Here is a 25511-nt window from a genome sequence, read left to right on the forward strand (position 1 = left end):
CGGTGTAGCGTTGTCAGATAACCACCATCTTATGTCGAGCAATGCAGCGAGTAGTCTGCCTAACGGCACACTGTCTTAGCGGCAGTGTGTGGACCAGGTAATTTGTAGACCCAAGTCCTGCCTACGCCTAGCTTAGAGAACTCAGTAATCTTTGGGCGTTCGAAGGCCTTAGCGGAAACCATATCCTCAAATCATGAGGCTATGACCATCGTTATCTCCCCTCGGGCTTGATGCTTTAGCATGCTACCTGTCAGAGCTGACATGGTATTATCTTGTATTTAGCCCTGCACCGCAAGTCTGTGAGTTGGGGCTTGCTGCACGTCCACCCCAAGAGCTTCACGGTTGCCGGGGCTTTATGCACACTAATATGACCAGTTTACGCTAACGGCATACCAAATGCGGGAGAGCCTGCGCGGGGCCCTTCAGCGGTCTGCGCTGTCATGGCGTGCCGTCTCGTGTGGTAACCTAGTCGTGCGCGTCTGGGGCGTATACTTGCATGTAGTTTCTGTGGTTGTTTGGCCAATTTGCGCTGGTCTGGCCTCAACAATTGGTTAGGTACACACCTTCTACATATTCAATAACATGCCGAATCTTCGAGAAGGAAGTGGGCCCGAGTACGTCCGGTGAGGTATGCAAGTGGTCCTCGCTAACGCATCCGCCAGCCGCAATTGTGTTAATGACGATCTGAAAGTGAGGATGAAGATCTGTAATATGCCCATTGGCTCCAAGTAGCGAGATTCTGGCGAATGAATCCCCGCATCGGCAAACCAGAGTAAGCTAAGCGAAACTGCAGTCCTTCAGTTCCGCCCTCTGTTGGTGATGTTTGCCTGGTCCTGTATTAGACTTTGCCACCAGAGCGTCAACCATTTAGGATCTTTGGGCCTTATGGCAGCGTGTGCGATAGCTCAGAAGCGCTGCAGCTCCCCCACCAATACCCTGGCCCTCTAAGCGCCAACCATCCCGCATTCAAAGCTTCCACGTTTGTTCCATGCAGGGAGATGCACAATCTAAAACACGCCTCTTACAAGGCACAGATCACCTCAGGCTGCTTTCGACCTCCCGTACTGCCTCACTAATGCGGCTCCAAAACAGTTCCAACGTGCATGCCTCGTGGCTAATTATCAGCTTGGCGGCAGAATAAGCAGCGATGATGCCCGCCGACATGCAACCGGCGCCAGACCAACTAGAGGCTTATGGGTACCCACTTATAGACACCGACACAGTCGTATCTCAATTTGAGAGGCTTTGCAGTGGTGTACTATATGCAGATCATATGCAGATGTCACGAGATTGTAGCGCCGATGCTACACGTGTTGAAAGATTGTTTGGGGTTTCAGGGTTGGGGAACGATTCCCTGACTCATAGCAAAAAGATACATTCCCGCCAACGGGTCTGTCCTCCCGCCAGACTCTCCAGGTCAAACGAGTCCCCACCTCTCGCCCGACCGTTGCGTCTACCTGAGGGGCCCTCAAAGGCGCATTCGAGATCCGGACGCCATTCCAGCCACTTATAAGCCACCCCTGCCACTACAGCAGCCTCACGATTCAGGGATGTGTCAGGCGTTGCCGAACTTCCGTTGGGAGTACCTGAGAGCCAGACACACGACGGCATCAATATGCACCAAGTCCAGTCTCTTCACATCTGGAACACTAGGTTGCTATGCACGGTTAGTATCGGCGACGCACGATTTCCATCTGCAAATGCGGAAATATTCGAGAATTCAACATCTCGATGCATTCACGAATGAGAGTCTGTTGTGGAGGCTGAGTGGACGGGAAGGATTCCGCGGCGGCGATCCCTGGATCAGGAACGACAGGAACGATAGAACCAGTGGTCCGTCCGTGCGGCCATGTGCGCAGCGTAGTTACATCGGTGTATGCGCATTATCGGAGCCCACGAAGTCTCGATGTTATAGCCTCATCTTAATCTGCATGTTGCCTCCAAGGCCTCGTGTCGTCAGGGTTCTCCACCTGGTCCATGAATGTTGTTGGGGAGCCACGTGCGCACAGGGTGGCGCGCTGGTGTGCTACACGATCTTGCCGCTCTTGCATCAGGCTGTAAGTGTACGGTAGCCAGACGACAGCCCAAATGCAAGAATGTGTCAACTCTAACACAGACCCTGCATCTGTTACATTTGGACGTGAACCCCCCCGGTATGTATCTTGCCCGAGTGTTTTGCGAAATAATTTGCGCCAGGCTGGCAGACGTAAATTTGCAGCGAAGTTTTGCCTCCTGATGGTTCTGTAGCAGGCTCCGCTCGCCGCTGCATTAGCAGAATTCGTATTTCGAGAAACAGTCATTTTTCTTTGCTTGGCCTGTCAGCAATCTACATACGCGTCGCCCGATGAGCCCCAGGAGGGAATAGAACCCTGCACAGCATGAAGGCTCGTCCGCACCCCTGCCATATTGTGGGTACGCATGAGGTCAGTGTCTTTGTGATCGTGACACTCTGATTTAGCGAAACGATTATGAGCTGGCGAAAAATCATACCACTCTAAGAGCTATGGGGTGAGTTTACTTGCGAGACTGTATCAGGATGCACAAGGTATCTGACTCTTCACCCTGAAGCCATGTTGTAATGACGAGAATATTACAACGAACAGGCTGCACACACAAACTCGGTTCAGCAACCACTGCGTCATGTCTAGCAGCTCCTTCCACTTCTGCTTTCCTCCGGTAAGAAGCAATCATGCCATCTCGTATGACCTTGAAGTCATCGCCATCAGCTTCATGCAGGTTCAAGACGCACGATGCTCGAAACCCGCGGTCTTGTATTCGCACAGTCCTCAGTGTAAACCCTCTCACCTACCGTCGTGCTGCACAACATCAACGCTTGATCCTTCCACACGTGGGTGCTGCATGTTGACTGACCTGACACGGCAAGCCACCCAGGACCCGATCCTTTGGCGGAACGATCAATCCACTGCAATCGACCGTAATAATGCGCTCCTACTGTAACGGGCAACATTGCACATCACTCGCCGCGCAGATCTGTGTCCCGTCACCATACACTTACACTACCAGACTGCAGTGCCGATACCCGGGCTGGCACCGACACCTCCGAAGAAAATCGGACAAAGGGCAGCCTGCGGAAGGACCCTGAAATCATGGGAGTTATGTGAGTGGCGGCTAGAAATGTTGGCATTTGCTTGTTAGCGACCGGATGCTTGATTGGTCTTGATGTGTTTCAGGCCTGCGGTTGCGTTAGCACAAGTCTGTTCATCGGTGAAACACGACTCGATAGTATCGCCAGAATCGCCTCATTTGTAGTCGCAAGTTACGAGTGAACGAAGGGGTAAAGTTTCGGTCACATAACGCCTACATGAGCAAAGTCTGCACAGTGCCCAATTGTTTTAGACCCTTAATCTGAACACCTCTATTCACCGGGGTCGACCTCCGGCGTGCATCGAAGCGTACGAAGCAGGCTCCACAGCGAACAGTGGTGAGTGGGTCCAAACTATCCCAGCCTTTCAAGCGGATGATTGGGGTCACATGAGCGTTGTCATGACTCAACGCTACCCCAGCTTTGATGATCCACAACCTGTGCGTGTCGACGGCAGGTTGACGGCAGGTGGCATTCCAGGGTCCTGCAGCTACAGGCCGGCTGATCATGCGTCGTTGGTGGCTTTCCGCCAGAATTATGTGGTGCATGTGGCGGCTACTGGTCTAAGTAGCTCTGACTGCAGCTGTCGGCTTTTGTGACACCTATACGCTCTCTGCCAAAGTATTATCGGGTTCTGTAGGCAACGCTGATCCTTGTTCTGGTCTGGAGCATAGAGCCCCACGTGGAATACTTTATTTGCAACGGGGTACCTTACTATTCTGTTTGCGTAATTTATCTCGTTGCTAGCAACACTGACCCCATCTAAGGGACAATTCTGGCCCCCATGGGTTGTAAATATGCACTAGTCTTGAGGAGCCTCGATAGTCACTGCGTTGATCTGTGTCTCATTGCTACCTGCGAATAGTCCTGATCGGTGTACACAAAACCACGCAACGGCAGGGTCAAGGTCTTCCTCGAGCGGTTCCACAATGGTTCCGTCTCTGCGGTCCGCAGGAAGGTCTCGAATTCCACGTATACCCGCCTGAGCCGAACCATAAGTGGTGTCAGGATCTACTTGAGCCTCCTTTCCAGCCCCACCGCCGATCCGTGTCCGCCAGACGCATCTCGAACTGTTTATTGGCGGCCTCGCCCGACCCTACATGTGGAACACTGAGACTCTAATTGGTACTGCCATTTTGTGGATCATTGAATGAAGAGTCGTTTGTGCGTTGTACATGGGAGGCCTGTTGTTCGTCTCGGCCGTTAAAAAACTCAGCCACCTTCTGGCACCAGCTGGCGATGGAAGGCACCTGAATAGGTGAGGCCGGAGGCCTCACCTTGACATGGTCAACTTGCCCTAAATCATTGTCGTATAAGCATGGGGCATAAAACCAGGCGCATCTGGAGCACTGTGTGTAGGTGGTGTCTCACAAGATGTCGGAAGAGTAGTTGCGGTTTTAGCCAGAAGGTCCTGGGTGGAATTGAAGTTGTTGTGCCCTGATTCCCAGACATCTTTGAATGTCCGCCCAGTATTGTCTTGTAGATGAATATGCTTTCCCTCTGTCTGCCCAAAGGTTGAAACCGGAGGCAACGTAGCTATAGGTGATAGAAGTGCTCTGTCGACGATCGGAGTTGTTGTTGAGCTCGTCCTTTCTGGACATCCTTTTGACTCAAACGCGACCTCAGACACGCGTGGTCGGTCTGAGGAACGTCTATAGACATCGATGTTGTCTCTACTAAGCACACCCTTAAAGATATTGACGTCTAGCGTGGGGCCAATATCGGCCTTGTACATTCCCCCCCTGCCGATGGTTGCTTGAGCCTGCTCGATCACAATATTGCCTCGTTGTGCAGTTTCAGCCATTTGCGGCAAATTGGGTGAGATACTGTGGTCAATCGCGTCAAGAGCTTTGGACTCGAGAGTTTCCTCTTCTTGAGTCCCCTCGGCGTCTTTAGCACAATCTGTTCTGGTATCGTTTAATGCGATCAAAGGGGTCGATATGTCGGTAAAGCCGCGCACAGCTGCCGTGACTGAGTCTCTATGTCTTGGAGAGGAAGCAACCTTCTGTAGATCGTCCGGCTCACGTTGTATGTTTATTAGGACCTCCTTGATGTTTGTTGCTTCTGCTGCTTCGTTCCCTGCTTCGTTCCCTGCTTCATTCGTTGCTTCGTTCGCTACTTCACTGGAGTCTTTTGAAAAAGGTGACCAACAATGGTCGTTCATGGGGTTTGACGTTCGAATGGATCCTTCCTCGTTTGTAGACGCACCACTTCTGATAAGCGAAGGGATTTTCAAAAAAACAACCAAAGAGGGTTTGCTCAACGAGTGTTTCGAAAAGTTACGATGGTCCCCATCATGCCGTTTGATGTTTCGTCGTAGCCTTGTTATCTCTGATGGAGTCGAAGGCCAGGACCGTTGTAAAGCCCGGAGCTCTCGGCTGATCGTCTGGTTCCCGCCGTGCTCTGGCTCATGTTGAGGCTCTTCAGGTCCGCACAGTATCTCCTTGCCTTCGCGCTCTTCCTTCTTCGGCGCTACGAGAGACTCGCTTCTGTCTCTTTCCACACTGGATCGTGGTTCGACATCAACGAAGATTGAGCCCATCTTCTTCTGACCTGTGAATTTGGTAAAGGATACGGTGGACCCACTGGTATCCAAGAACTCGGATCCTTCAGTTGCGCCATATCGGCCAGGACGGTATTCCTTTGCACCACGGTAGAACTCAAGAGTGCATCTGTACTGCGAGCGCTCTTCGGCAGATTCGGTGAACTTGATCCGTTTGCGCTCTAGATTCGAGGTAATAGGGTTGCGTGTGACTTTGCGCTTCGTCGTAGGCGAGACTTCCGTAGGTGAGTCGTGTCCGGTTGGCGCGGGATCTCCGTTGAAAGCATGATGCCTATCGCCATGCTCATGCGCTACACCCGCGTCATCTGTGCACTGGATTTGTGCAGGACCTCCTCGATTCGCCAAATCAGCCTGAGCCACCTCAGAACTCGTTTCCTTGGACGCTTCGGTAGCGATCACGAAATTCTCGAGTTTGACCCTTGCATTACGGTACTTATCGTGCGCCAACGCGCGACCGTGGTGCTTTGGTCCTCTGTCAAGCAACGCTGTATATTCTGATGCTCTGGACTCCAAAGTTTCGTATAAACCACGGAACGGCTCGCATGATGTGCAGACCGGCTCCTGGTGAGGAAGTGGAACACATCTACCGTCTATAGAGATAGTCGCGAAGCCATGATTGCAATCTTTACATCTGATCGGGTTCGTTGCGCCCGAAATCTTCGCGTCTGGTGCTGTGACTCTTTGTGCGGCTCTTGCTGTAGCTCTTGTTCTGGGCTGTGCGACGTGATCTTCCCTCTCGGAACTCATCGTCTAGACCTCTCGTTTAGCTCCAGCGCATAGGTCTCGACAGGATCCAGTCAAGCCCTGTATGTATGCGGTTGGTGGCTTTATGTGTGCGCTGGTGTCAGGTACATCGGCATTAATGGAGTGAAAGAAGGTCATCCTCGTGGAAAAACAAACGCGTGGCGTTCTGCGAGCGCCTTGACAGGGCGCGTTCGAACGGCAATAACGGGTCTTGTACTAGCCCATTTTATCATGGGTAACAGCAGGGCAACGAAAATGCAATCAGTCGTGCATGGTTGTGGTCTTATTGAGACGCGTTGTGTGGAGGAATACGCGCCGGAGAGCGCCGAGGCACGTACGACCCCAGTATTCTGGTTTTCGATCTTATACATGTCTCTGCATATGGCAAACCGCGACCTGGCGCTTTTTTTGATACGAGGAGAGCGAGAGGAATACAGAGACGATGTGAATGCAATTGCACGTGCTCAGGCCAACTCTAAATCGACTAATCACAGTTGCCCTCCGGATAATCTTTGTCCAGACACCCCATATCAAACAACTTCCAAATCATACGCACAATGGGTCATCTTACTCCTCCATCCTGTCCCCGGGCCCCCCGTTGACTATCCCAGCATTCCCTTCACCCAAATGCTTCAGCAACCAACTTCTCTTGAAGTACGTGTTAGGATGAACAATAGTGTCCAAATCTGTTGCACTCCAGCTCCCATCGTCCTTCACCTTCTTGATCTCCCTCTTATGGCTCCACTCAAACACCCTATTGCACGCAACATGATACCTCTGCTTGCCAACATCCTCCCTGACCGTTTTAAGTAGATCCCTCTCGTTCACACCAACCCGCTGTAAGATTGAGACGAGGTTGTCAGGTGTGAATGTACGATATGGACAACCATGTGTCTGGCCTGGGCCAGGAAGCGGTTCCGTCAAGAGCTTTTGGCAAGAGTAGGGTGTATATCCCCTGCCTCTTCGATTGCTGTCTCCACCTACGTCACCGTATGCGTGCCGGATGTTGTAGCGATATTCTTTTGTGAACTTGTCGTCGGTCATGAGCTTGAAGCTCCTTCGCCAGAATATGATACACTCGTCGAGACTCAAGCCGATACCCTTCAAGAACAGTGTGTACTGTAATCGCCCAAAATGCTTCAAGTGTGAGTTCTCACGCAATGTATTATGGAGATTGCGCATGCAGAGAGGGAAGTTCTGTGAGAGGGCGTCGATCGAATTGGCGTTTATCGTGGAGAGACCGTCAATATTCGCATCGGAACTGGAATAGGCAGCATCGGGTGCTGTGAACGACTGTGATAGATGGGCGAGGATGGGTGCGAGGCGGTCGTCTTCGTCAAGACGGGGGAGGGCGCGAGATGTGAGCTGACGTTTTTATTAGTTTTAGACTCGTGCATTGTAGGAGGTCGCTGCATACCTCTAGTGCTTCGTCTAGCTTCTTTGTGAATTCGGCGACTACCAAGCTCATCTGCTCTCGCTGCGGAACGTACGCTTTGCCCCGCTTGACGAATAACCTGCGCTGCTCCACCAGCACTGGAACTCTCTCCCAGTCGACCTTGAACCACTCTTGTTCTTCGCGACTCTTCATGCCACCGCCAGCGGCAGCCAGCAACTGTTCCTTCAGCTCCCTCTTCTCAGTCTCTTGCACCTCCTCCCACTCCAGGTTCAGGATCCGAACAAACTTTTGTCTCTCGATATGGTCGTCGTCCTTGAAGCGCAACTGAAATAGCATTGTCTCGAGCCTCGAAAATCGCCGTCGCAGATCTTCTGTTGCAGAGAAGGCAAGTCGCAGAATGAAATGCGAATAGTGGTCCTTCTTCCTTTCCTCTTGTAAGTGCTGGCTTTTCGACGTGCCAGCTCGCATAGGCATGTACTTGTCGAGTATGCTCTTCATGTATTCGGCGGTCTCTTCTGGACCTTTGTTGCGAAAAGTGCATGCTTCGAGTTCGGACAGCACTGTTGGTGGTAGATCAGCATAGAAACTCGCTGGGCACTGAACATGTTCACGTACCTTTCAAACGATCGATAGCCCATTGCTCGAACTCCTCAAGCGTGATCTCAGCCGTCGGTGGTAGTACATAGAAGTTGAGACGGTGCTCGTATGTCTGGTCGTGAAATTCTGCTTTGGCAAATTGCTTCTTTTTGTGACTGAGGTTGGCACGTCGCTTGGGGTCGACTCGAGAGTAATCGTGGCGGATCATCGTCCTATGTGTGTGTGGGTGTGTGTTGCTGGGTGCTAGGTGCTATGCGATGATGGAGTGGGTCGAAGCAGCGCGTCAGCGCGTCCAGTCACGCCCGTGAACGCGTTGGCGCTTACCAAAGTCGGCACACGCGTAAAGATGTCAACCCTCATCTCTGTTGTGAGCCGTGTCTGCGCCCTGGCAAAGACGCATGAGTATTTAACCAAACACAGCATTACGGATGCTTATACCAGATTCAGCTATGCTAGATGCACATACCTGGCTGGTGCTACGACATTGCCATGCAGTCAGGTCTTCAAGGACGGACTATACGATGACGTCGCTATGCGACCTGTGTGCAATTGCCTACTGCGTATCTCTACTATGATCTATACGTGTATATCTATACGTGTTTATCTAACCCATCAAGTCGCCGAGAGCGTTGACATAGGCGGTAGGCACGGTGGATGCACCTTCCGCCAGAAAGTCTTCTTTCTTACTCACACCGGTCAGAACAGCGAGCGTGCCACCCAGCTTGCCATCAATGCCGAACTGAATGTCGGTATTCAGTCTGTCACCAATCATACATGTTCTGCTACGATCGAACTGAAACTTGCCTTCGACAGCATCCATCATAGCTTGACTCGGCTTGCCCAGAGATAATGGCTCACGCCCAATGGCCTTCGCCAGACCAGCGCCCGATGATCCGGCTCCAGGGAACAGCGTGTGCGCCATAGGTAATGAGCTATCAATGTTCGTAGCAAGATACTTTGCGCCGCGCTGCAAGTACTGGAATGCAATTGCGGTCTTAAGGTAGTTCGAGTGGAAGTCGAGACCGCTCAGCACAATGCCGACATCTGGATCAAGCATACTGCCATTGGCGATGTTTGTGAAGTCTTCCGGCTCGATGTCTCGGCGGAATGCTGGGTCTGTCCCGCCAATGTAGGGAACGCCCTCAGCTTCCAATTCCTGCTCAACACCAGATTCGCCGAGAACGAATACCTTATTCTTCGGGCCTGGTAGTTTGAGAATGCGGTTGATGTAGACGGCGGCGCTGTAGGAGGATCCAAAGACTTCGTTCTAGTATATAGTTAGCTAGCAAGTTGGTATACCGAGGGTACGGCACATTACCACTTCGGCGGGGATACCCAGCTTATCGAATTTCTTCTTGTAGTCTGCGCGCGATTTTGTGCTGTTGTTAGTCACGAACACTAGTTGTTTGCCTATAACCCAATCAGTAGATGTGGCTGAACGGAACATGCGTGCACCATGCCTTTGCTTCGCAGCATCTGAATCGTCTCGGGGACCTTTTCGAAGAGGTGATCGCCAGACCAAAGGACGCCTATCCTTCTTCACAATCAGTCTCCGTTGCAGTATCGCTGAAAGAACGTCTAGATGAGTCGCCAGGTATGCGTACCGTCACAATCAAACAAGAACACCTGCACAGTCATTGTCAGCGAAGCTCAGGCGGGCCAGGATAATACCGTACATCGAACCTGGATAAGAACTCCTCAATTGCGGCACTATCGCCAGAAAGATACTGGGGCGCCATATCACTCGGCACTAACTGCGTGTGTAGGGTAACAGTGTGATGTTGTTGACCTGAAAGACGGGTAGCTGAACGATGACACTTATGGTGTGGTGGTTGGTGGGGCCCTGAATCAACGGTTGACGTGTCACGGTGTTCCGAGGCGTTCCGAATCTCATCAATCATGGTGCTCAAGCGCTTCGTATTTGTTTATGTGCTACATAGGTCTCCTTCACAACTTGGCATCTAGTCAGTCGACAACGATGTTCTTCTCCAATTCCTCGAAATTCTCAAAGAAACTGTCAAAAAGGTTGATGGCGTGCTCGACGTCGTGTGCGCCGCCAGTTTCTCGAATGCTATGCATGCTGAGCTGAGGGTTGCCTAGGTCAAGAGTGCGCGCACCCATGGCCGCCGACAGCATAGGTCCGATAGTACTACCGCAAGACGAGTCGTTACGGACAACAAAGAGCTGGAGCGGCACACCTTCCTTGCTCAGGCCTGATGATGCTGGCTTTGCGCGGCGAGCGGCCTCTTGCAGTAGGACGATGCCTGGCGAGTTTGTGGCATAACGAGCATTCGCGTTAACCTTGATGACGGTACCCTTGTTCATCTCGGGCCTATGCTGTGACTCGTATTTGGATGGATAATTCGGATGTACAGAGTGAGCCATGTCCGCAGAAATTAGGAAAGAGGTGGACAGCGTCTGCTCGTAAGCAGTGGCTGTGTCAGCCTCAATCTTGTCGTAGGACTTGTCTGAATTGCTCGACTCAGATCCAGGCAAGACTGAAAGACGACGGATGACCGCAGGCAGCAGATTCGAGTCCGCACCCTGCGCCGTTTGCGAGCCAATCTCCTCGTGATCGAAAAGTGCAATGAGGCGGATGGTTGAAGCCTTTTCAAGCTGCGAGGAAGCGGACAGACTCTTAATCAATCCCTCAACACTACAGTATGACATCATGAGATTGTCCAGTCGTGGCGAGAAGATGAGTTCGTTGTTGAGACCACCGATCGCCGACTTCTGGGTATCGTAGAGCACAATCTCGAAATCCAGAACGTCGTTTGGGGCGGCTCCAGCCTCCTCAGCAATGATCTCGACGATGTATGGATGGTGTCTTTGGTATGGTGTCGCAAGCGGCTCAAACGGCTTTTCCTTCTTCTCATCGTCCTTGCTCTCCTCTGTCTTTCCTTGTCTGTTGAGTTCAGCCTGCACTAGTCCAGCAATGGGGAACAACTGCGTCTCTTTGTTAAACTGGAATGTTTCCTGACGATCGAGATGGATAGCGAGAGTAGGAATTCGGAGGATCGGACGGTCGACCTTCACAAGACGCTGCTCGATCTTGCCTTCCTTGGTTCGGACCATGACCCTTCCAGCGATACTGAGATCACGGTCGAACCAAGTGTGCCACAGACCACCACCGTATGTTTCGCACGCGACTTGGAGGAACCCGTCGCTCTGTCGCTTCGACACCGGCTTAATGCGTAGACATGGTGAGTCTGTGTGCGCACCGATCATGCTTATCGGGTTACCGGCCTTCCATAGCTTGCCCACTGCAAAGGCGACGATAGATGAACCGTTTCGTGTGAGGTAGTATTTGCCGCCAGGCTGGATGGTCGGTGCCCAAGAGTCTCGTTCCTGATAGTTGTCAGTTCCAAGGCTCGACAAAGATAGTGCAAAATGGAGCATGAAGGAAGCTGTCTACACAATATGCGCCCTGATAGAAGCATGCATGCACAAGAAGTATTGACCTCTTCGGTTCCGAGCAAGATAGATGAGCAGCAGACGTACCTTGATCTGCTTGAAACCAGCCTTCTCCAAGCGTTCTTTAGCTGACTTCACAGCATGGAATGCTAACATAAACGTCAATGGAGTGTGACATCAGCCATGCGAGCGACGACATACGAGTGGGAGAGGCGTTCACGAATGAGAGGAAGTCCTCGGCAGCTTGAAGAGAGGGTCTGGCAGCCATGGTTTGGAGAGCGATATAACGCAACAGGGGGGCAGAAGCAAGGGCGCAGGTGCGTATGGGCGTCAGATGTAGTAGAGTGGCTCGCAGCGGCTGAAGCTTGGTGAACATAGGATTGGCTCGGGAGGTTCTGTCAAACGGCCCCCGCGGTGTGGGGGACACGATTGATGCGACGAGCGCGCTAGAAGCGTCATTGGTTGGCTGCGAGGACGGCAACGCGTGGGAAGGAGCGACCAAAACAGCGACAAGCCAAACAAAGCACCCCCCCTCGAATAGGTACCCTCGCAACAACAACAAGGCGCGCTGCATCTGGACACATGCAGCAGCCATATCGTGAGCCTTCGCCGCATCGCCTAGCTCGAGCTTGCCCTGCGTTGGACGGTCGTGATCAGCGTCTCCTTGCCTGCGCGCTCACTGTTGACGTTCGAGCGCTCGTTGTGTTGCTCCCCTGGTCCCTGGGCGCTGCGGCCATCCTGAATCAAAGCTCCGGCCTCACAACAAGTCATCCCGGCCACCCCGCCCATCGCGATCTCCCACCAAACAGTCCACTGTTCACGACCCTGCGATGCGCCACATCTCTCGCTGAGGATTGAAACCACTGTTTGGCCCGTTGCGCATCGACGCCTGCCGCCGCGCAGCCAGAGTTGGACCAGTACCCTGACCAACCGCCCGTTACAATTACACTCTCATTCGAATTCACCGTCGCATTCACCTCACACACTGCCGCTTCTGCGCTTTCACCGGGCCTGGACCTACTATCCTTATCGCGTGATTTCAGGCACCTAGCACCCGACCTCGACGCCTTCTCGACCTTGAGCGCGCTCTCCACTTCCACCAACCGGCGCATCAGGAACAACTACGATCCGGCGCATTCAGCACATCCAGCACAATGGCGCGACGCGGAGCAGTAGAAAAGCCAACTGAGGCAGCGCACGAAGACGGGGATGCGACACCAACACTCATTTCACCACCTGAATCGAAGACGCCACCGACTGCCTCACACAAGCGCAATCAGAGCCTCAACCGCAGTTCAGAGCCTGTAGACCCATCAGCATTGTCAAAAGCCCTAAAGGACTTCGAGCAGGCCGGCAAAGCACGAGAGCGGACACCAATAGCTAGCCCCAGCCGCAAGAGACCGCGGATACAAGGCGATAGGTGAGTGCCTAATGATGCGGATGAGCTGCGGCAGCGAGCTAATGTATAGCTCAGATTCATTCCTAATCGCGCAGGCCAGGACTTGCAGGCTAGTTTCAATCTGCTGCATGACGATGCTTCCCCAGCGACTCCTTCCAAGCCTAGACGCACGCCTCACAATGAGCTGCACTTTCAGAAGAGTAAGCATTGGCGCCAACGTACCCTGAAGACAGTGAGACTGACCTTTTGTTTCTAGCCGAAGAAGCAAACCGGACTTACTCAGCAGTACTGCGCCAGGAGATGTTTGAGGACTCTGTACCCCAGGCTCTATCACAGCGCTTGTCTCCCACAGATAGCGGCAATATGCGGTCTGGAGGACGGTCGCATACTCCGCCGACAAGGACTACGAGCTCTTTACCACCGCCAAGCGGGACTCCGTCTACTCCTCACAAGAACCTCTTTTCCTATTCAGGCCAGCCAACACCGTCGAGAACACCATCGAGCCGGCATGGCGTACTTAATCTCAACGCGCGTGCAGACATCTACAGTTTATCACCCATCAAATACAGCAGTCAACGTATGCTACTCAGCCCCCAAAGAGCTCCACGGGCTGTCTCCAAGGTTCCATACAAGGTTCTTGATGCGCCAGATCTAGCAGACGACTTCTATCTCAATCTCGTCGATTGGGGTAGTCAAAACACTCTCGGTGTCGGATTGGGGTCATGTGTTTACATGTGGAACTCAAGTAGTGGCCGCGTTACTAAGCTTTGTGAACTGCAGGACGATTCCGTAACGAGCGTCAACTGGATACAACGGGGCTCGCATATTGCCATTGGCACAAATAAAGGTCAAGTGCAAATTTGGGATGCGCATACTCAGCGCCGCCTACGAACGATGATGGGTCATACCGCTCGAGTCGGTGCCCTTGCCTGGAATGAACACATCCTTACGTCTGGCTCGAGAGATCGTATCATCTACCATCGCGACGTACGACAACCTGATCAGTGGCTTAGGAAGCTGGTAGGTCACAAGCAGGAGATCTGTGGCCTAAAGTGGAACCATGAAGACCAACAGCTTGCCTCCGGGGGCAATGACAACAAGTTGATGGTTTGGGACAAACTGAACGCCGAGCCTACATTTAAGTTCAGCGAACACCAAGCCGCTGTTAAAGCCATCGCCTGGAGTCCTCATCAACGTGGCCTCTTGGCTAGTGGCGGTGGTACTGCGGATCGAACCATCAAATTCTGGAACACTCTGATCTCGACAAGTGGCCCCTCTGCTTCATCCCTTGCTGCGGCTTCGGCAGCCGCATCAGCTTCCAGTGCTGCCAATATTCCTACCTCACCTACAGCGCCAGCGAATCTACTTCAGAGCCTCGATACGGGCAGTCAGGTCTGTAATCTTGCGTGGTCAAAAAATAGCAACGAAATTGTCTCGACCCATGGCTACAGTCAGAACCAGATTATTGTTTGGAAATATCCTAGTATGCAACAGGTGGTCTCGTTAACAGGGCACACATATCGTGTGCTCTACCTTGCAATGAGTCCAGATGGCCAAGTCATAGTCACGGGTGCCGGCGACGAGACGCTTCGATTCTGGAATGCTTTCAAAAAGAAGGAGCGTACTGGAGGACTCAGCAGCATGGACAATTGGGGGGTCATTCGATGAGGATCTGCTCACCATCGTCGAAGCCGATACATTTATTCTCTTACAAGCATTTGGGAGGCGTTTTGGTGCTGAAGGACGCCGATACCATCACATCTTCTTTCTCTTGCATTTGCAATTGAGATCATCTGGGTCTCGTCAAAATATGGGCGTTACGGGTTGCACTCCACACTGAGCATTTACACGTTTGACGAATCTTTGCGCTATCTAGGAACGTCGAGGAGTTCTATCATGATGGGCGTTTTTGCTGTTCATTTCCACATTTTCGGTGGCACTGCGCTGGACATCAGCTTTCTGGGTCGCTTAGTGTCGACGAGCATGTCTGTAACATATTAACGAGAACAAGAGATTTCGTATCAAACTGACCACTCCTCCCCATAATTTCACCACCACGATCTAGTCTCTAGCTGGCCCTTTACTGCAGAGGTTAATGTACGCTACACCGGGTCGTGCGTAACGATCTGTCTCGATGCAACACCAATGAGACTATACCTTGATTGAATCTGGGCACAACTTTCAGTACGTTACATGTAGGACTGGCAATACTGTCGCAGCTATCCCTTCTCTTCTCGACACCAGGGTGCCACTGAGGTACAATGACATATTTATCAGCCACCATTTCTCCGGTTCCTTCATATACGTACCACTGTCTCAAGCTTTGGCACCTCAATACGAAGGTCAGATCTTGTGGTCACGCTTGCCGACCTTGAAGGTTCACTTCTGGGATTCGCCAAACTTGCATCTCACCTTTCGTACACCTCCTTAAAGCTCCGAAGCAGAAAAGTTCCTAAGATAAAGACTCCAAATCACGAGCGAAACGTCCAGTCATGGCTCACACGATCAAAGCTACAAACGGTATCGCCACACAAGCGAAAGGAGCCTTGATCACTTGCGACTCAGGAAGCGACGGTTTTGAACTCTCATACAGCTGTCAAGGTCCAGCTTGTTCGAGTCTAAATGGCAATTTCCTTGACATTACATGTCACGCGGATGGAAGCAGCCGTCTCATATGCTCGAACGACTTTAAATGTCAATCTGGAACACCTTCGTACCAGTCAAACTTCACATTCAATCAAATCGAAGTGGACCCCTGGAGCCCAGCGATGAAGAACGAGCCAGATACTTGGGTCATTCAAGACCAAGATGTTCTAGTTGGAGGTTGCGCTAAGTTCTCTTTGACAAGTGACGGCACCAAGCACGGAACACTAGTGGATGACGATAGCCAAACAAACCTATGTCCGAACGTCAAGGGTCTGTCCAGAGTGAGCACACACAATGAACCCAAATCGACATCATTCCATCGTCCTCATGCAAGCGCGACACAAAGGCCTCTCGTCTTTGGAGGCACAGGCGCACGATGTGCCATATCGAAGATGTCTCTACTCCTCATGTTCACCCTCGTCTTCCTCACCCTTACTTCCGGAGTATATACCTCAGCTACCCATTCTCGACATGAACGTCTTATACGAGCGACGTCAGACAAAGCCAGAGCTTTCGCTGAAGGGTTTGGGGCCGAACTTGCGCAGAAGGCAAGCGATCAGGGGATAAATGGAGAAGCATTTGCGAGCAAAATTGTGGCTGATGTTATCTCATCAATTTGCCAAAGCTACTTCGAAGGTTCTGTCCCCGGTCAATTTACGCCTGAGGTGCTCAAGAACTGCGTATCATCGATATATAGCAATCATCCGTTACCTCGCCCTGGAGTTCAATTTTTTGCTATCTTCGGAGCGAGTTTGTTATGCGATTATATCGTCAGTGAGGCGTATCCAGGAGGCCAGAATTTCTTGCCAGACGGATGTAAAGGGCTGCAAGATTTAACAACCGAGGTTGCCATAACTGGGCCAGTGTCGACACAGTCTGCATCAGCTACACCTTTTTTACTCAATACCCATGTTGAGGTCCTTCATACCATACCCTTTGTTCCATCATTCTCAACCACTCGAGCCTCGGAACGAGCGTTCTCTACAAAGCCACAAGCAGATACTTCGTCCTCGCAACAAGCATCGGTTTCATACACGTCGACTATTAGTCTACCGCTTTTACAAGCAACTTCGTTACGCCAAGATTCTCCAGACCCCGAGGCAAAGATTTCATCGATACATGATATGACCGAGAGCACTTTCAATCAAAGTACGATGCTGCCAGTGGATAAATCTTCAGCAACATTGTTAACCTTCACGGAATCTGCTTCAGCTATTTCGCTACTGGAATTGCCGCTCAACCCAATTCTTCCCAAAGTCTCGTCACCAACTCTTACATACGTAGACACCCGTATAGAAAGAACGGGAACTCTCAAACCTACTATGGTGCGAAGCATAAGCATGGTATCTACCGTGAGCGTTATGCCTTCGCCAACTCCTTCACCCGCTCAATCCAAGTTGACGCAATCAACGTTAGGCCTGTCCGAGTCTTTGGTCACCACCAAAAAGGAGACATCGAGCTTAACAGACACCTCACGCGGGGGATATCCTGTGACGCTCTTGTCAAACATCGTTGTACTTACAACGTCTTCGAAAGTTTCAAGTGCTAAAATTGCTGCTGCGACTACAGAGATTGACCAAGTGCCTGCTACTACTGTTCAAACAAATCTCAGATTGGAAACCTCACGACCGCCGAACTACATCAGCCCGGATGGTTTCGCAGCCAACGAGGTACTCTCGAAGACCCAAATGATGGATGCTCTAAGTTCGACATTCTCGTCTGTGATTGGTCGACCTTGGAGCGCAAACTCAGCAAGCCCGTCAGGGTTGACAGCGAATTTATGGTCGTTGCCCAGCTCAGCTGCTCTTTCTACCGCTGTACTCCACACCATGATGCAGGGTGATTCAGAATCCAGGGCTAAGAATGCGCTAGGGATCATGCTCGAGTCAGTCAATCCTTCGCGCGACTCATTGTCGTTCGATTCTGCTGAGACTCCCATCAACATGCAAATAGTGACTGACTCGAGCTCTGCTTGGAAGCCGGAGACGTCAGCTTCAGCCGCAATGATCCATTTGGATCTCTCCACAGCACCATTGCAAACTTCGGCTCAGTCCTCTTTGGTCACGCAGGATTTGAGCTTTGTGGATCTCGTCAATACAAGTACGAGTCGATATGCAGATTTGCGTACTAGCCTTTTACAGTCCACTTTGTTATCAGGGACTTCGCAATCAGACTCAGCATCACCCAAACTTGGAGCCTCGCAATACAAGTTGGGTGGCAATAGTGACTTACAAATGTCATATGTCTCAGATGACCGATTGACTTTCTTCCCTTCTCCCAACCTTGCGGAAACGAGCTTCCTTGGCAGCTTCATTACGCATCTGGATGGACCAGTAACAAGTTCCTCCACACCACCCTTGTTCAACCTGACATCTGCTCCAACAGGAACCACTACCGGACCCTTTCTGGTGACGTCAAACCTGACATCTCCCTCGTCGCATAAAAGAAAGCATTCCATGAGCTTCATGACTGGCAACTCTGTCTCAAACTCAATACCGCCGATGACGCCTCTCACTTTATATGCCGCATCAGTACTAGGCTCGATGTCTCCACCAACGTCGCGTAAGACCATCGAGCCAATGATCACCCCGTTTCCAACTGCTGAGGGAAGTGCGCTAATCAAAATCCCCGCAAGCACCATTTATCTAGTCTCGATTCTGACTTATCCCTTCGCACATTCTGGTGACAAGACGTCGTTCTTTTCATGCTCTCGCTACCCGGAGATGCTCGCCTTCTGCCCAGGCAGCGGGTGTGTTAGTCTCACAACAGACAAGGCACACTGTGGCGCATGCAATGAGATCTGTGAACATGAATGTCACAACGGTGTCTGTATTTGTCCCGATTTGACAAAGCTCCATGGTAATAACGAATGTGCGAACGAGCCGGGTTCCGTGGTTTGCTCAACCGGTTACACGCGGAACATGTTCAAAGTTTGTATCCCATTTAGGGCGACGATATCCCCAAGACTCTCCTCGCCAAAATGGACCCACCCTGCAACTATCACGGAAACGGTGGCACCATTTGCAACGCTGGTGTCCACGAAACCGATACCGGTATTAGTGATGACTGTCTCGACTGAATACCCGGTTCTTGGGTCCATACATTGCCCGCCTGGCCGACCAGACATATGCATTGGTGGCTGCTTCAACACCAAAACCGAGCACAATCATTGTGGAGGCTGCGGCAACTTTTGCAGTGGAACATGTGTCGACGAACGGTGTCTAGCCTCGCCTACGCGACCACGTCCACAACTAGCCTCTCCCGAGCGGATGGGGTCCACCACTGATATTCTGACAGAAACGCCAATGGGTCCACTGCCAACGTCGACAGGCCAGCCAGTCGCATCGTACATTTGGAAAGGCCTGGCTGGATCTCAATAGACCTCCTTCTACATGAACATGCAGTGGATTTCGCGCTATTCGTTGTTCGCCACGCAAATGTTACCCTCGAGCATGCTCGCTGTCGGAACCTAGCGTGAAAGCTGCAAACTTACGGACAACACATGGTATATTACATCGTAGCGACTGTCTATGGGTATTGCGTAAGGGCGCAATTGTCTAGTGTCTTGAGTGGTCGACATGGTGATTGGGGTATTGGGGTACACGTGAAACAAGACATATTTATAAAGAAACGAACTTATACACTGGGTAACATAATCAACTACAAGTTTCGGAAGACTGTAGCCGACTTCAAACAGATACTGCTGCTCAACTTCAATTCCCAACCCGGCACTTGATGGACGAAGTGTTGCACCAAATTGCGCATAGCCAAGATGATGATCGACTTAGATCAGCCCGATCACGACTAGTAACAGCAAGTTATTGGACCTCGCCTCAATACGTATCCATGGGAAGTTGAATCATACTCGAGCGACATAATTCGTCGATGCGGTGAATACGGATGGCCTTTCAACGCATGCGTCCCGAAGTCAGCTTGCGCGCGGTTCTGGACGCCGCTTTGGCGCAGGCCGTGCCATTAAATACCCCCCCAACCCCCCTCAGGTTGCATATCTTGCACGCAATAGTATTACATGCCGCAAACATAAGAGGGGACTTGCAGGTAAACGCGCAGATCTACAGCTGCAGGCGCTCTTGTGTGGTTGTGAACTTCCGAGGTTTGCAACTGCTTTTCATCACAGTTAGAACTATGTGGTGCTTTGAGGCTTTGCCTGGGCTTCACTCAGCTTTCGAAGGTGGTTAAATCCGAGACGTTAGTTGTCCCCCGTTCAGGGCATCACCGACCGGGCCGGGTGGCCCGCAGAAAGGCAGGGTCTGTGTTTCAAGGACGATATCATGAGAGGCTGTGTAGAGTTTAAGCTCAGGTGCATTGCATTATCGGGACCATTAGTCTACCGTCGGTAGGTGTAGAACCGAAATGCCCCGTCCATTTGGAATCGAAGGAACCCGCCATTAGACTTCCCTAGTGCGAACTACCGTTACCCTAGCGATAATGGGAGCCAAATGAAGACGTTTGAGAGTTTGACAGCTGCCACGATCTTCATCAGCAGTGGAGGAAATATCGCATTCGGATTCTAGCACATGCAAGCAAGTTGCTCACAGGCTGTGCTCGCTTCTGCGACTGACATGGCATTGATCCACACGGCGCCCAAACTCACCCTGGCCCCAATCACGGAGGACAGTCCGATAGGTACTTGAGCACCATGACGCTGTGGAGTCTCCCGCTCACAGGACAATTCGGCTTCACAGCTCCGAAGCCTAATTTTGAAAGATGAGGACTGGAACGATGAGCTGTCTCTGACAACAACCGGAAGTATTCATCCCTATTTACAAATGCCCATGAGTCGTGAAACAACATGTCCGAACGAAGCCGCGACAAGGCCGATCCAGCACCACGAAAGCGAGCGCTCGTCAGTTGCGACCGATGCAAAGTCCGGAGAGCACGATGTATTCGAGACAACCCAGACGAACCATGTGCGGACTGCAAGATGAGTGGGGTGTTGTGCGAGTCCAAGCTTCCCCGGAAGCAACGTGTTTATGGGAGCGTGGAGACTCTGAGCCTTCGATACCGAGCATTGGAGTCCCTAGTTAAAGGACTTTTCCCTCACGACAATGTCCAGGACGTCAACGTATTGTTCAAGCTGGCGGCAGAGCGGAACATTCCAATGCCAGCAAGCGACGATTACAGACCGGCAAATATCTTTAGCAGTCCTACTCAACCAGGACCTTCGCAGGAGACACAGCGACCCCTTTCGACACCACACTCCGGGCAGTCGATAATCTCGCCACATGCTACGGAGTCCACTTCCACAACCTCTCCTATCTCTACAACAAGAGAGATACGCCACAATCCCTTTTCAGAAGTACAGCAAGCAGGGCGCATCCATGAAGAACTGATCCCAACGCGGCATGGAGTGCCGCACTACTTCGGCCCGTCCAGCAGCTTCCGTCTTGCCACGACCATTCGAGTGTTGGTAGCACGGTGGAGGGCTGCCGGCGGGAACGTACCAACACTCCGGGGATCTGCGTCTGATGCCACCAGCAGAGAATCAGACCCTTCTTTACAGCGAGCCAGCACATACCCCTCGGACGAAGAGTACACGATTGGCGGGTCTGGAGGCACGGAATCGCCGCTCCTTAGTCGTAAAAGTCGCAAGCGATCGAGAACGCAGATGGAAATGACAGATGACGTACAGAAAACACTCAGCGAACCTACTGTAGACACCATTGGGGACTTACTGCCATCCAGGTCACTTGCAGACGCGCTCGTGTCGGCCTACTTCGACCACGTTCACATCTATCTCCCGTTGTTTCACAGGAGCATGTTCCAATTCCATTTAGAAGCCACGTACTCAAAGAGATCAGAGCTGATCAAAGACTCTACAGAAATATGTTGGCTCGTATGTCTGTGCCTGGTCTTTTCGTTTGGCTGTCAGCAACTGCAGGAGCACGACCCGGAGCGGTCACAGGAACTACGCGTGAAATACCTCAACTTTGTCAAGTCCTACTTTCGACACCTGCTCATAACAACTTCGATCGTCAACGTCCAGGCTTTAGTACTGCTCAATGTTCATCACCACACTATTGGCCAAGTTAGCAGCTCTTGGCTACTAATCGGGCTGGCTACACGCATGGTAAGTTTCTTGTTCCTCCATGGTAATCCAATGCTTACGAATCTGAACAGGCGATAACAATGGGTCTGCATCGTGATGCTACAAACGTGGGATTTGATCCGATCGAGCGAAACACGCGCAGGCAGGTGTGGTGGTCCATCTACGCCTTTGAGCGAATACTCTGCAGCATCCTCGGTCGACCCACCGCCATTGATGACCGAGAGATGGCAATGAGGATACCAGACGCTCCTATGATCGAGCAAAAGAGCATGTCTGCAAACTTTCTGGACTATTCTTACAAATTAATACGAATGTCGTATACGATTCGTCAACGAGCATATTTTGACTCCAGTACTTCCGAAGAAAGATCCCCTTCACTGGCCCTGGCCGAGTCCTTGATGCGGGAATGCAACACCATTATACAAGCAATCCCGCCGGAGCTATCGTTGAGCTACGTGCCGACGTTGCCACCAGAACAGAAGGCCAGAGTCCTTCTTTGCCACGTGTATTATTACTACACCCGGTGCATAGTATCGCGAGACTTCTTAGTCAAAAAAGCCGAGAGAAACATAGCCTATCTTCAAGATAAGCAGATACACTACTCGGAAGAGTATTCAAGAACACTCGCGTTGAGCGAAGACTGTGTGGAGTCAGCTCATCAAAGCCTAAGGTGCATCATGGAAGGCGCTGGCTTGAAAATGATCGGCTACTCCTGGCTTGATCTGTTCTTCGTCTTTCACTCGGTCCTAATCGTATGCGCCGACTTCGTCGCTCGTCCAAAGAATCAACAGGATACCGCGAAGGACATTGAGCGGAAGGAAATGGTGCGTGCCATGCTGAGATATATCCGCGGAATGAAGCTTGCTGCCACATACAAGATTCTTGGCAGGATCGCGACACAGTTTGCGACTTTAACAGGCATAGCCGAGGAACACGATTCATCGGTGGACGCATTCTCAGCGGGATTTGAAGTCGTTGAAGACCAGACAATGCTTGGTTCCGTTGAGACAGCGCCTGAAATATCGGATGTGCAGGAAGACTGGTTCTCAAATGCGGCATCTAATCTAGGCCTAGATTTTTTCGACTTGCAGGAGACGCAACCGCTGCAAGCAGAACACTCAGCATACCCTGAGATGTACGGAGCACAGCCAAGCACCAGCGAAGTGGATGATTGGACAGCTCGAACACTGAGAGGGATGCATGCGCTCTAAACGAGTGATATGCGTCAAACGAAACGAACAACTCACATTATGTGGCTACACGTTGTGCTCCTTGTTGTGACGCTGTGATGGTGGTAATTGAGCTTGAGATGACGTCATACAAACTGTATAGTTTAGTGCTGTTAAAGTCGCACTTACTGTCTGTTAGGATTAGCGCGATCGTGGCTCCAAGATCGCCGCTTGCCATATACAGACGCTCATGACGCCAGGATTGATTCGACGTGTGTGTCGGTGCTGCAAAGAGAACAAATACAGGACATGTGCGACCCAGGCCTTGTCTTCGAAAGCGACTGATTCCAATGCCACCACCACGCGACACAGACCCAATACTGCCAGTTGCAAACATGGCGGCCAGACCTGGAGATAAGAAAAGAGTGCTGGTTGTGGGAGCCGGTGCTGCTGGTAAGTTTGGGATCACACTACTGGAAGATGCAGGGTCTAATTCGTCCTTCAGGCATGTCATGTGCCCATCACCTTGCTGAGCACCCAGACAAGTTTGATGTTACTCTCATCGATGCAGTGGATTACTGTGGAGGACAGGCCTTCTCGATTCCGCTCGACAAAGAACGCCATGGAGCCAGCTGGTTGAACCAGGGTGTCCAAGGAGGAAGTTACATCTTCCACCACACCATGACTATGTTCGCACGACAAGGGCATCGCGCTGATCCAGTCAACCTCCACGTTTCGTTCGGCAAAGATGACATTTTTTGGACCAATGTGTTCCCTACCGACTTACTTGCACGACACCAAGCAGAGATCAAGAGGTTCAAGCGTATGTTGACCTTTTCGCGCTGGTTCGAAGTCATTTTTGCCCTGATACCCATCAAGTATATGTTTAAGCTGTGGATGTTTTCTGAGGAGTTCACCAACACTGTTGCCATGCCTATGATCGCCTTGTTTCTTGGAACTGGAAACGAGACACCAAATGTCCCGTTCATCGTTCTTGAGCGTCTTGTCACAAGTCCAACGTACGGCCTCTGGTATCCTCCGGACAAACTTAGCATCGCAAGCAATCTGCCGCCTATGGTCGTATTTCCCAAGTTCACAGAATTCTACGGGAAGTGGAAAGACGACCTCATTTCGAAGGGGGTAAACATCAGGCTCTCAACGGAAGTTACAAGAGTAGTCAAACGAGATAAGGATGGCGTGATCGTCAAGATAATCAAACGCACACCAGTCCCGGACCAGCACAACCCTAATAGCGCTTGGGTTCCTAACGACCCTGTCAACGCCGACCAGGACGCGCGCGAAGAGACTGAACACTACGACGAGATTGTTCTCTGCGTTCTGTATGTACCACACCCCCCTTCCAAAGCCAATGCTAACACATGTAGCGCCGATACTGCTAAGCGCATTCTCACGCCATGTGCGTCTCTCCGCGAGAAAAAGGTACTTGGATCCGCGAAATTCTCTGACGACATCACGATCACCCACTGGGACAGCGACTACATGAAGAAGCATTATGAGAACTTTTATGACGACAAGAAGGCTGCTTCGAGTCTTTCTGGCGTCGACCAATCTCACAGACTCAAATACGCAAAGGAGTCATTCAAACCCATGTATTACATCAAGATGTATGACCAAGATCGCACGAAACTGGAGATGTGCTTCGACTGCACCAACTACCAGAGTCAGTTCCCACCAGACATGCCTTTTGACAGACACGTTTTCCAAACCATATATCTAAACAAGCACCGCGATGGCCACCTCTGGAGCAGCGAGGAGATCAACAAGGACAAGATCATCCGACAGGACTGGTGGCACCAGCTTTGCCACTCGTGGACTCACTACCTGTTTGTCGTTCCCTGGATGTGGTTGCTGCAAGGCCGCAAGCATACTCGTTTCGCCGCTGCCTGGACACTCATCAACGCCCACGAAGTCGCTGTCATGTCTGGTATCGCTGCTGCTGTGGATCTTGGAGCTCAGTATCCCGAGGACCTCGAGCGCGACAAGTTCGCTCTGCTGAGCTTCCGTCTCTACTACCTACTCACCTACGGCAAGTGGTATAAGAGGCACGCGACTAAGCAGACTAAAGAGGGTCCTGGCAAGGACTGGGCCAGCGGCTGGTACGGCAGCGTCTACAGAGGGCCTGGTGTGGGTACTACAGATAGGAAGCAGTGGAGAGAAGAGAACAACATTGAAGGCGATGGTCCTGCATATGACTGGCCAGTTGATGCAGGCGCGCGTCACAGATCAGGGGGAAAGCCTGGTACTGGTGAGGGCGGCAAGGCGACCCAGGAGGGGCTGACTGCTTAAGCGATTGAACACTTGACAAGACCAATGTTGTACAACATGCATCGAGATGGAGTTGCATATGAGGCTCGATAGTATAATTTTAATTCAGGTCGCACGCGACTGC

The 25511-nt window shown here is 51.5% G+C and overlaps 9 protein-coding genes across 9 annotated transcripts; 5 read left to right on the forward strand and 4 right to left on the reverse strand.

Annotated features, from left to right (window-relative positions):
• Positions 1–3770: 3770 nt before the first annotated feature.
• C7974DRAFT_399418 (uncharacterized protein) lies at positions 3771–6820 on the reverse strand. The gene is made up of 2 exons (XM_046142408.1): positions 4475–6820; positions 3771–4400 (listed from the first exon to the last, which is right to left on the reverse strand). Exons 1-2 carry the CDS (start codon positions 6411–6413, stop codon positions 4222–4224), a joined length of 2118 nt encoding a protein of 705 aa, XP_045994774.1. The 5' UTR covers positions 6414–6820; the 3' UTR covers positions 3771–4221.
• Positions 6821–6843: 23 nt separating this feature from the next.
• C7974DRAFT_340541 (DNA primase large subunit) lies at positions 6844–8770 on the reverse strand. Its single transcript, XM_046139256.1, has 3 exons — positions 8422–8770; positions 7828–8366; positions 6844–7775 (listed from the first exon to the last, which is right to left on the reverse strand). The coding sequence occupies exons 1-3, from the start codon at positions 8609–8611 to the stop codon at positions 6978–6980; spliced, it is 1527 nt and encodes a 508-aa protein (XP_045994775.1). The 5' UTR covers positions 8612–8770; the 3' UTR covers positions 6844–6977.
• Positions 8771–8829: 59 nt separating this feature from the next.
• Positions 8830–10281, reverse strand: C7974DRAFT_399424 (4-nitrophenylphosphatase-like protein). Its single transcript, XM_046142409.1, has 5 exons — positions 10080–10281; positions 10008–10029; positions 9864–9932; positions 9722–9813; positions 8830–9670 (listed from the first exon to the last, which is right to left on the reverse strand). Exons 1-5 carry the CDS (start codon positions 10140–10142, stop codon positions 9008–9010), a joined length of 909 nt encoding a protein of 302 aa, XP_045994776.1. The 5' UTR covers positions 10143–10281; the 3' UTR covers positions 8830–9007.
• Positions 10282–10300: 19 nt separating this feature from the next.
• On the reverse strand, positions 10301–12200 carry C7974DRAFT_399427 (aspartyl aminopeptidase). The gene is made up of 3 exons (XM_046142410.1): positions 12019–12200; positions 11905–11966; positions 10301–11751 (listed from the first exon to the last, which is right to left on the reverse strand). Exons 1-3 carry the CDS (start codon positions 12191–12193, stop codon positions 10369–10371), a joined length of 1620 nt encoding a protein of 539 aa, XP_045994777.1. The 5' UTR covers positions 12194–12200; the 3' UTR covers positions 10301–10368.
• A 771-nt stretch (positions 12201–12971) lies between these two features.
• On the forward strand, positions 12972–14884 carry C7974DRAFT_415515 (WD40-repeat-containing domain protein; the record flags this gene model as incomplete). The annotated part of the gene is made up of 3 exons (XM_046143899.1): positions 12972–13237; positions 13292–13416; positions 13473–14884. The coding sequence occupies 3 exons, from the start codon at positions 12972–12974 to the stop codon at positions 14882–14884; spliced, it is 1803 nt and encodes a 600-aa protein (XP_045994778.1).
• Positions 14885–15502: 618 nt separating this feature from the next.
• C7974DRAFT_458375 (uncharacterized protein) lies at positions 15503–19680 on the forward strand. The gene has a single exon (XM_046146080.1). It carries the CDS (start codon positions 15709–15711, stop codon positions 19240–19242), a length of 3534 nt encoding a protein of 1177 aa, XP_045994779.1. The 5' UTR covers positions 15503–15708; the 3' UTR covers positions 19243–19680.
• Positions 19478–20121, forward strand: C7974DRAFT_230968 (uncharacterized protein). Its single transcript, XM_046137368.1, has 2 exons — positions 19478–19509; positions 19560–20121. Exon 2 carries the CDS (start codon positions 19763–19765, stop codon positions 20060–20062), a length of 300 nt encoding a protein of 99 aa, XP_045994780.1. The 5' UTR covers positions 19478–19509; positions 19560–19762; the 3' UTR covers positions 20063–20121.
• A 175-nt stretch (positions 20122–20296) lies between these two features.
• C7974DRAFT_230910 (fungal-specific transcription factor domain-containing protein) lies at positions 20297–23297 on the forward strand. The gene is made up of 2 exons (XM_046137366.1): positions 20297–21953; positions 22004–23297. Exons 1-2 carry the CDS (start codon positions 20676–20678, stop codon positions 23141–23143), a joined length of 2418 nt encoding a protein of 805 aa, XP_045994781.1. The 5' UTR covers positions 20297–20675; the 3' UTR covers positions 23144–23297.
• Positions 23298–23496: 199 nt separating this feature from the next.
• C7974DRAFT_316162 (uncharacterized protein) lies at positions 23497–25408 on the forward strand (the record flags this gene model as incomplete). Its single annotated transcript, XM_046138549.1, has 3 exons — positions 23497–23554; positions 23607–24441; positions 24487–25408. The coding sequence occupies 3 exons, from the start codon at positions 23497–23499 to the stop codon at positions 25406–25408; spliced, it is 1815 nt and encodes a 604-aa protein (XP_045994782.1).
• Between the last annotated feature and the right edge of the window lie 103 nt (positions 25409–25511).

This window comes from Boeremia exigua (assembly GCF_020726555.1).
Source record: "Boeremia exigua strain MPI-SDFR-AT-0100 chromosome Unknown C7974scaffold_9, whole genome shotgun sequence".
Lineage (NCBI taxonomy): Eukaryota > Fungi > Ascomycota > Dothideomycetes > Pleosporales > Didymellaceae > Boeremia > Boeremia exigua.

Excerpts from the sequence above, each read along its gene's own strand:
- C7974DRAFT_399418 (XM_046142408.1), bottom strand. The coding sequence starts at position 6,413 with ATGAGTTCCGAGAGGGAAGATCACGTCGCACAGCCCAGAACAAGAGCT. Across the intron at positions 4,401-4,474 it reads AACTACTCTTCCGACATCTT|GGCAAGTTGACCATGTCAAG; the intron begins GTGAGACACCAC and ends ACAATGATTTAG.
- C7974DRAFT_340541 (XM_046139256.1), bottom strand. The coding sequence starts at position 8,611 with ATGATCCGCCACGATTACTCTCGAGTCGACCCCAAGCGACGTGCCAAC. Across the intron at positions 8,367-8,421 it reads GGCTATCGATCGTTTGAAAG|TGCTGTCCGAACTCGAAGCA; the intron begins GTACGTGAACAT and ends TACCACCAACAG. Across the intron at positions 7,776-7,827 it reads AGCTAGACGAAGCACTAGAG|CTCACATCTCGCGCCCTCCC; the intron begins GTATGCAGCGAC and ends TAAAAACGTCAG.
- C7974DRAFT_399424 (XM_046142409.1), bottom strand. The coding sequence starts at position 10,142 with ATGGCGCCCCAGTATCTTTCTGGCGATAGTGCCGCAATTGAGGAGTTC. Across the intron at positions 9,933-10,007 it reads GTTCTTGTTTGATTGTGACG|GCGTCCTTTGGTCTGGCGAT; the intron begins GTACGCATACCT and ends GAAGAAGGATAG. Across the intron at positions 9,814-9,863 it reads TCAGATGCTGCGAAGCAAAG|GCAAACAACTAGTGTTCGTG; the intron begins GCATGGTGCACG and ends ATTGGGTTATAG.
- C7974DRAFT_399427 (XM_046142410.1), bottom strand. The coding sequence starts at position 12,193 with ATGTTCACCAAGCTTCAGCCGCTGCGAGCCACTCTACTACATCTGACG. Across the intron at positions 11,967-12,018 it reads CGTGAACGCCTCTCCCACTC|CATTCCATGCTGTGAAGTCA; the intron begins GTATGTCGTCGC and ends CGTTTATGTTAG. Across the intron at positions 11,752-11,904 it reads CTGGTTTCAAGCAGATCAAG|GAACGAGACTCTTGGGCACC; the intron begins GTACGTCTGCTG and ends GACAACTATCAG.
- C7974DRAFT_458375 (XM_046146080.1), top strand. The coding sequence starts at position 15,709 with ATGGCTCACACGATCAAAGCTACAAACGGTATCGCCACACAAGCGAAA.
- C7974DRAFT_230968 (XM_046137368.1), top strand. The coding sequence starts at position 19,763 with ATGGCCTTTCAACGCATGCGTCCCGAAGTCAGCTTGCGCGCGGTTCTG.
- C7974DRAFT_230910 (XM_046137366.1), top strand. The coding sequence starts at position 20,676 with ATGTCCGAACGAAGCCGCGACAAGGCCGATCCAGCACCACGAAAGCGA. Across the intron at positions 21,954-22,003 it reads TCGGGCTGGCTACACGCATG|GCGATAACAATGGGTCTGCA; the intron begins GTAAGTTTCTTG and ends GAATCTGAACAG.